General features: G+C 39.3%; 1 protein-coding gene across 1 annotated transcript in view; it reads right to left on the minus strand.

Moving 5' to 3' along the window:
* LOC131944422 (excitatory amino acid transporter 1-like) overlaps positions 1–8,769 on the minus strand; it is a 16,599-nt gene extending 7,830 nt beyond the window's left edge. Inside the window, 3 exon segments of the mRNA XM_059305021.1 lie at positions 401–575; positions 1,421–1,787; positions 8,536–8,769. Coding sequence (XP_059161004.1) covers positions 401–575; positions 1,421–1,781 — 536 coding nt within the window. The 5' untranslated portion in view covers positions 1,782–1,787; positions 8,536–8,769.
* Between the last annotated feature and the right edge of the window lie 1,231 nt (positions 8,770–10,000).

Here is a 10,000-nt window from a genome sequence, read left to right on the forward strand (position 1 = left end):
GTATCCCATAGATAATATAGTAACCCACGGTATTTCACAAAACCAAATTTTGAAAATTAAAAAAAAAACATTTCTAGTGTTTTCTGTTACAAAAACTAACTTCACAACAAGACCTGAGCATCTGATTGTGCACCTGATTTGTGCACCTGACGTGTGCACCTGACGTGTGCACCTGACGTGTGCACCTGATTTGTGCACCTGACTTGTGCACCTGACTTGTGCACCTGACGTGTGCACCTGACTTGTGCATCTGATTTGCGCACCTGACTTGTGCACCTGACTGTGCACATGGCTTGTGCACCTGATTTGTGCACCTGATTTGTGCACCTGATTTGTGCACCTGACTGTGCACCTGACTTGTGCACCTGATTTGTGCACCTGACTTGTGCACCCAGCTCACCTGATGAGATCTAAGAAGGTGTCTGCCGCCTCCACCCTGTCGACGGTGGGTCCGACCTTGGTGGGCGTGTCCCCCCTGTGGCCGGGCCTGATGGCTATAACCAGCACGATGCCCAGCACCACGGCTAGGAGGGTTGTCGTCAGGTAGTACAAGATGGCGCGTGCCCCGAGTTTACCTTTAAAAAAAGTAGGACAATTATTAGATCGTAATTAATTGTATACACTTTTTGTATTACTTTCACTAAGTAGGTGTGTGTGTGTGTTTGTATGTGTATGAGTGTGTGTGTTTGTTTAGCTCCCATTGCCTGAGAGGTCTTGGATAACAAATTTTAATGTAATTAGATCGACAATTAGCCATTTACATTTAATTTAAAAATTACTATTTTCAATACTAACAACGGAGATGACAAGATTTAAAAAATACAAAAAATAAAACAAAATTCTATATTCTTTCATGCAAGATCTAGATCTACCACTGTGCCAAACTTCAGCTCAGTTGGCCAATGGAAAGTGGGTTGAATTTAGATTCCAAGCTAAATAAAAGCTTTAATTATTCACACAGTAACAAAAGGCTTTATCGTTATTCACAAATCAAAGCAACAAAAAAAAATTACAAATTTAAAAATGCTCTAAAAAGTAAATAATAAATTCAGTTAGGTGTACCCTTACTAAAGCTATAAGCTTGTACGACTCAACAAAAACCTGAGCATTCAATGATGAAAAATGAATGTACTTCTTATATTCATTACCATGTTACACAACGTTTACCTTTCAATGGGCGCTCAGGCCGTTTTAGGCATACCAGCACATAGATTTAGTAAGATTACACCCAACTAAATTTATTATTTTATTTTAGCGCACTTTTAATTGAGTGCTGCGTTTGTGATTTGTGAATGTAATAAAAGCCTTTTTTTCATGTGAGAACTATTCTTAGTTGAGGCAAGTCTTTCGTCAAACGTTTACACTCAAGTCATTTGGACACCAAATATCTGAAATGGACACATGAAAGATGTGACGTCACCTGATGAGCGCGTGTCGAGTGAGGTGAGGCCGCTGATGAGTGACGTCACAATGAGAGGCAGGATGAGCAGCTGGAGCATGTTCATGAGCAGCTCGCCGGGAAACTTGAGGTACATCTGCTGCCGCTTGTCAAGGGCTGGCTCCAGGGAACGCAGTCCCGCCCCCAAACCCACCCCCACACCCAGGCTGGCGATAAGCAAGAGCACCAGCAAGTTCGCACGGGCCAAACCGATGCATCGTTTGCAGCGCGATACCTCGACATTTTCCGCTTGACATTTCTCTTCGTCTTCGTCAGTTTCCGTGTGAAAGGCCACAGATCCATAGCCTGGTGAATCGTTGGTCTTGATTTGGGCTGAATCCATTGGAATCTAAGTTGAAAATGTATGACATGATTATTTAACCAGAAATAAAGCGGGAGTGATCTCTCCTATATGTAAATATAACAATAAGGGTTGCGAAATCACGTCCAACACAATCTGGCTAAAGATATATAGAAATGTGTGCCTAAATCACATAGAGATTCAACTTCGTTGGAATAAGTTTTATGAGAATATGTTATACAATTATCAATTCTTTAGGTTTTTTGGAAATCACAAAATGAGCGAAATACCCCTTTATATAGCGCTAATTTTGCGCTCTCACACTTTGATTAAATAGAATAGAATCGCGTAGATAATAGCGAACCAAAAGTGACATCAAATTATAACATTATTGCTTTCTTTAGACTTCGGAAATTTAGCGTAAACAACTACTTCCGGTCACTGGAAATAATCCACAATTTAAAGAAATCAAGAGAATAAGATCTTCTACAGATGTATGAAATGTCGTCCACCACCTGAAGCCGTTCTTCTGTTATCGGTATTTTTTATAACTTGAGTACCGTTATAGCTAGGTTGATGAAATTTCATATATAAGTATTATATAAAAATTGTAGATCCTTTTCAACTTTTCAGCGATTTCCGATAACCGGAAGTGGAACTTTTTCTAGTTTGAATTTTTCAAAAGCCTATAACTGGAGTACTTTTTTAGATAGATAAATGAAAATTTGACATACAAGTAAAAGATATTTTAATAATGAAATAACACACGGGAACAACTACGTTTGTCTTCGTTAAAAAATACGCTATGATAAAATAAAACTGCTGTTACCAGATCAAACTAATCAAGTCTTAATGTTCATGTGCTATTGATGGAACAGAACACATTCAACTGTAAATATTGGTAATGCTCAATCTATCACTGTAATACAAACTGGGATGCACACCATGAGTCCAGGGACAATGGGCAGGATTCAGGGCACTTTTTTCTCAAGTCATGTGGAATGATTCATTCTTTGTTGAAATAGAAGCATGTCGAACAGGCAAGGTATTAACTATTGCATTCAAATTATAGCAAACCAAAATGGCTACCTGTTTGCTAATATTAAAACTGAAACAAAATAACCTGCTCACAGTTAAACATTGAGCCACTTAATTCAAGACTATCGTACCTCGATTAACGAACGCCCCAACTTCTACTTTAGGCAATCACTTTTATTTTATTTTTACTTTCTCGTATATACGAAGTATAGAGAAAGTCTTGTCATCATGCAAAAAAATTGAGATTTTTACAAATCTCGACGTTTTACACCTCACTGATACGGAAAAACATAATTTTGCAATCTTGTCCGTATGTCTGTGTGTCTGTGTATGTGTCTGTGTGTAAACACGATAACTTGAGTACCGTTATAGCTAGGTTGATGAAATTTCATATATAAGTATTTTATCAACATTGTAGATCTGTATAAACTTTTGAGCGATTTCCGATAACCAGAAGAGGTACTTTTTCTACTTTGAATTTTTCAAAAGCCTATAACTTGAGTACTATTTCAGATAGATAAATGAAATTTCACATGTACGTAAAAGCTCTAATTCTCTACCTTCTGTCAAATTTTGAGTAATTTCCGTTGACCGGAAGTACTAATTTACGCTATTTCCGATTTCTAAAAAAAACGCATGTAAATTTATAAAGTACTAATAATATTGCGCACTATTATGCACATTTCATTGGCGTTCACTTGGTGTGCAATCCTTTTTTCTACGAGATTTTATTCTATTTTAAAAACTTTAAGTATTTAAAATGGAGTTACCATCCCCTGTTGTTTTATATAAGAATATTCGAGAAAGCTTAGGGGAGATCACTCCCGGTTTATTTTAATGTGTTTCCATAGCCTTTGCCCAACCAAGAACAAACTACAGCAAATGTTTGATTTTGGAGTTGTCTCTCCTAGAAGAGTGGCTATCCCCAGCTAACGCGCCTCATCTGCCCGAGGATTTGAACTCGAGACATTTCAGTTAAGCATCCACGAGCTTTACCGACTCGACCACGCCGATCCCCTAACATCTAACCAATATGTACTCATTTTTATCATGATTATATGTTGTCCCCACCCACTACCACGACACACACACTGACAAAGCACAGGCGAGATCCATCCGCTACGTCAGTAGCACTAAATATATGACTGTTTAGTTTAGGCTTGTAGAAGTTTCCGACCTCTGCCCCGCGATCTAGCCGGGTACCAGACGGTAAGACGATGTCCTGCGTCTGGTGGTGGGGGAAGTAAAGCCTGGATAGAGCCTACAGATGGATAAGCGACCATCATGTAGTGTTTCAAACCAACATCTTCGTGAGACTGATTCAGTCCAAAATGTGCCATTTAGTTGGAGTTCACTACGTCGAGACCTCCCTGGCTAATGGGAGTCAAACTCCTGAGCCTGTATATCCGTGTCACGATAGTTATTGAACTGTAATTCAAGTTTTTATATTGGGCATGGGAAAGCTGGAAATGCAGACTAACCTTGAACAAACGTAAATATTCATGAGAATATTATAATGTCGTTACAGAGCAGACGATAAAGACTGGTGGCACTTGTTTGATTATAGACTCAAAAAGAAAACAAAGAATATCAAACCACATTATGTAGGAAATTATCAATAACATACGGAGGTTAAACTAGGCCCAACTAAAACAGTAAGAACGGTAAAAGCGTACAAAACAACAGACCCCCACCTCCATCCTCTTAGGTGTCATTCATTTATGAGGCCCACAAAAAGTTGGATTTCCACAGGCGTCCATTTAAAGAACGTCATCCCTGGCCTGTAAACCCGATATTAACGTTCACTAAAAGTAAAGGCCTATAAATGTTTTTAAAAGTTTAAATCATACAGTATTCACACCAGATGCATGTCATTTATGTGTCAGAATTCGACCGCTGTTTTTGTTTTTAACTCTAAAATCAACCCAATTTATTGTTATAAGCAAACGCTGTCTGGGCTGGTATTTATACTAAAGTGTGTGCTCGAGTTTGATATTTTGATAAAAAATTGAAATAAATTTGTCATTCAGATATTAAAACATTGGCTTTTACTTTTATAGTAAAACAAAAAACCCAAAGTTTTCACTTTAAAGGGAAATTTATTATGATTGAAAAAGGAAATTTGGGGGCCCCTAAAAATCGGGGGCCCCTGGTTGCAGCCCCCTCAGCACCCCCCTTAATCCGCCACTGCTAATAAGTCACTGAAGTCAGATGAAAAAGTGAACGATGCTCATGAAGTCAGTGATTTCAAACCCTCTACCAGCAAACTATCAACATCTAAGCAGGCTACAGTCCAGATAAACTTACAATCAGAGATTGAGATTCTGAATTCTGATCTAGTCGGCTTGTATGAGCGACAAACTCGCAGAATGTTAACGCAAGAACAGAACATGGAGCTTAAAGAAAAGAAACAGAAAAAGAGTGATTTGGAAAAAAAAAGCTAAAGAGGAAGATATCTGATCAAATAAGATCTAAGAAAGCTCGAAATGAAAAGAAAACTGAATGCTTTGTTTGAAGAGAATCCGGGGCTACGTGCCACTTTTAATGTTAGATCTAATCCTGGCAGGCCAAGGATTGAAGAAGATCAATCTTCTTTATTGGAAACTATCATAAACATTGCTATGCATGGATCGGCATCACACGAGAGGAGGCAGAACAAAGTCTACAGGACTATTAAAACATTAGATCAGCTAAATGATCAGTTAAAACAGGATGGGTTTATAATTAGTAGAAGTGGGCTATACCTTCGGCTGTTGCCAAGACGTACTTCTTCTCATGAAGGGCAACGACATGTATCGACAGTCCCAGTAAAACTGATAAGAGCGCTAAAACGATTGCCATGCAAATCACATAGATAGCTTGTTTTCAACAGCAACAATGCATCACCTAGAAGAGTTAGCGTCCATGCTTGGACCGAATGAGGTAAGCTTTATAAGCCAAGATGATAAGGCCGGCGTTCCGCTTGGGTTGACAGCAGCTAAAAAACAGAGTCCATTGCTCATGCACATGGAATACAGGGTGAGCTTGCCTGACCATGACTGGGTTGTGGCTGCTGGACATAAGCTGATCCCTTCAGTTTATGCCGGGATAAAAATTCAGCCCAACGCCTTGGGAAATCGAGAAGCTGTTGGATACTCCGGCCCAACATACATATCAATCAGATCTGGTAAACATTCCTCATCCACGGCACTTAGTCATGGACTTGATTTTGAAAAATTACTTACTTTACACGAATTTGATGATATCACAAAGAGCGGTGTGGATCAAATTGTTAAACCAATAGTAGTGTTGACGGTTGATGGTGGCCCAGACGAAAACCCTAGGTATCAAAAGTGATCAAAGTTGCGGTACACCACTTTCTCAATCAGAACTATGATGGTTTGTACATTGCTACCAATGCACCAGGAAGAAGTTGAAAGAAAAATGGCGCCACTTAGCAATGAGCTCACAGGATTAGTTTTACCCCATGACCACTACGGCAGTCATTTGGATGAAAGATGAGTCACAATAGACACAGATTTAGAGAAGAAGAATTTTCAGTTTGCCGGAAACACTTTGGTCATACTTGACAGTGGATACATTTCCTACAGTAGCATCATACATAGATCCAGAAGATTCTGGACTCCTTGAGACTTCTCTGCTCTCAAAGGATCAGGTTGGCACGATATTCATGTGAGAACTAGCCAGTATTTGACTCAGATCGTTAAATGCATGGATGGTAAATGTTGTTCAAAGCCAAGAAGCTCGTATTTCAGCTTAATAACTGATAGATTTCTTCCTCCACCTTTACCAGTCGCCCAAACAAGCTGTGGACTAACAATAACTGAGCGTTCAACAGATGGCTCTTCACATAAATTTCCATCTCTTTTTGTTGCTCAAAGTATAAAAGTGGATGAAATCCTTTCCCGCTCTTCAAATCCTTATCGCACAATCCCTTATGATTTGTATTGTCCGTCTGTTCAATCCGTGATCAGCGACAGGGTTTGTAAGAAGTGTCATTCATACTTCTCTTCATTGGTTATGCTGCGCAATCATTCTTTAACTCACAAACAGGAATCATCAATTGTGCCATTACAGCGCACCAGGCCTCTGAGAGTTGCTGCACGTCGCCAACGTGAACTGATGGTTATAATTGCCAATGAAATTAATGGTCAGAGTGTAGATTGGATAGTAGAGGAAGATCTTGATGTATAGGGAATTCCCATTCCATACAGGAAAAAAATCAATTCCGTCCCTGTGTATTCAATGAAGGAACATTTTAATTCTCCATGGGAGAATGAATTAGCTTAAATATCACAACTTTTAATTGAGGATTGCCATATTAATACCGTTATAAGTAGTTTTTTTTAAAAAAAAATACTTCTGTTAATGATCTTGCTAAGATTTAGAAATATGAATGTATGTGTATATATGTATATATATATATATATATATATATATATATATATATATATATATATATATATATATATATATATATATATATATATATATATATATGCTCGGTTAAGTATAACTTGTTACTGATATTATTATTTAATCGTTATTAATAAAATTTCTATACCACTTTGCTTAGATTTTGCATATTATACTCAATATATTGTTATTCTCACGTGTGTCGTCATGTCTGCAAGAAATACCTACATTTACATTAAGTATTTAAAAAAAAATTAATCTTATCAGCTTTAACATCACCTCACTGTATTATTGTTTACCTGCTGGTGCCACGAATGGGTCCTGCACGATCATTATTAATGCTGTGTCAACGAGGGGTAATTTTAAAGGGATGAAAACACAGCAAATTTAAAACATAGGATAAATTGTAAATTAGGGGTGGGGGGGGGGGTGGAGTGTGACGTCATTTTAGGGGGGTCTGACTTTTTGTGACGATGTGTGACGTAGGGGGGGAGGGGGTAAAAAATGGCCAAAAAAGCGTGACGTCATTTATGGACGACCCCAATGAACATTGAACCGTTTAATATGTTTTAACAATTTGCATGTATTTAATATTTTCTTTACGTTATGCGAAAGAGTAAAAACTGTAGCAACTATAAATAAATTTTAGTCTTTATATAAACAAACCCTACTCTATTACTTATAGTAAGACACTGCGATGCACTGTAAAGCACAGCGATGACGGACTGACACACTACCAGCCCGCTTATATTATAGATACTGATTCAGAAATAGAATTAAATAAGTAACAGTGGTATTGTGACAGTAAAAAAATTTTACAGACGGGTGCATAGGGGAGTTGTAACCCCCCCCCCCCCCTACACCACTGCCTTATGTCAAGTATAGAATTAGCTTACCTAGCATTACTCTGTAAGTGGACTTTTAAAATGGAGTGTAAAGTAAGTGGACTTTTAAAATGGAGTGTAAACACAGTGAAATGGGTGAAACGAACTTTCCCATACAAGTGTTGCGAGAATCTAGGCCACTCAGGGTGTGCAGTTGATTGGGATCACAGCACGTGGAAACAGCTGGGGCCATTTTTGAATTGTGAATAATTCGTTTAATATGTCAGCCATTGTGATTGAACTTAATCATCAAATGACGTAATCAATTTTTGCTAAGGTGTCTGGGTCAAGTTTTCTTCTGCACCCCGTGTCACGTGACACTTTGTCTTTCTCCCCGCCCTCTTTTTAATCAGTAGAATACGTCATGTGATTGACATGTGTGTAGTGAGTTACTGCACGTCATATACTGTATATAAAAAAAATCCTTCAAATAAAGCAGTCAAAAATGTGAGACCTACCTAGTGTGGAGACGATGACCTCCAGCTGACCCCGATGACCTCCAGATGACCTCCAGTTGACACCAACTGATCGTATCTCCAAGAAACAGATGTTTGAGCCAACAAACTTTGCTGCACAGTACGTAAATAAATAGCCTATCACATACGCCTACTAGACAATTACTGGCCTACAAAATTTAAAATCGGATTAGTAAGTTGTGGGTAGCGTCTGACGTCAGCTGTCAGAGGTTATGTATGGTGTGGTGGGGGGGGGTTAGTGGCGTAGCGAGGTCGGGTGTCACCCGATGCGGCACTTAATACCCTTCCTGGGGACAAACTTTCAATTTTCGATTTGCACCCCCCCCCCCTTCAAACTTTCAATTTGCACCTCTTAAAAGACTATTTAACACTCGAATTAATCACTTAATTAAGTAGAATTAACATTTTTCTCTATATATTTTGCTAATTTTTGCCTTGGTGTCACCCGGTGCTGTCCGCACCCCCCCCCGCTACGCCACTAGGGGGGGTGCTCTGAGGTCAGCTGTCAGAGGTTATGTATGTGGGGGGGTGTCCTTATGACAGCTAACATGCTCTACTTTAGTGGATGTTTTTTATGAAATTTATATAATTTATATAGAAAATATATACTTTTAACAGTGTCCGCCCCCCCCCCCCCGAAGAAAGTCTACCGCCCTCCCGAAAATTTCAAGCGCCCCCCCCCCCCCCCGGAGAAAAAAAAGTCTGGAAGAAACACTGCAATCGATGACGACCAAATCTGCCCAAGCAAACACTGAAGCACTTCCTTCCTATTTCTACAAGTGGTTTCTGTGGGATGTTTCCCCAGACACCTTGTGGGCACTCTAGTCCAGTTGTCCGTTTTCGTTACTTTGTGCAGAGTTCAGAATTGCACTGGAAAAAAAAACCACCATTGGGTTTTTTTTTTTCGTGTGCCACTTGTGGCAAACTTTAGACGCCCGGAATACACCCCCCCCCAACCCCCCCCCTTAGGTTCTAGTGTTATAAAACTGTCGTCTGCCGCCTGAGCACAAAGCCTAGTGATATACACACATTTGACAAGTTTAATGGTCGTGTTTGTTTGATTTTTGTTGAAAGTAAACATGAGTTTATGTTCACGCATACATTGTTGTAGGTGATTGTGCGGCAGGTGATTGTGCGGTAGTTGATTGTGTGGTAGATGATTGTGTGGGAGGTGATTGTGCTACAGGTGATTGTGTGACAGTTAAATGTGTGACAGTTTATTGTGTGGCAGGTGATTGTGTGGCAGGTGATTGTTTGGTAGATGATTGTGTGGGAGGTGATTGTGCTACAGGTGATTGTGTGACAGTTGATTGTGCTGTAGGTGATTGTCACAGCACCAGGTTCTGGCCCATGGATGACGTCACTAGCATTGATCCATTCTTTAAAAAACAAGCTGACACCAATAAGGATGTGATCAATATATCTGGCTGTTTATCTCTGTGATACG

This window comes from Physella acuta, unplaced genomic scaffold, assembly GCF_028476545.2.
Source record: "Physella acuta isolate Inbredline_101_S28 unplaced genomic scaffold, ASM2847654v3 ptg000491l, whole genome shotgun sequence".
In the NCBI taxonomy this organism is placed as follows: Eukaryota; Metazoa; Mollusca; class Gastropoda; family Physidae; genus Physella; species Physella acuta.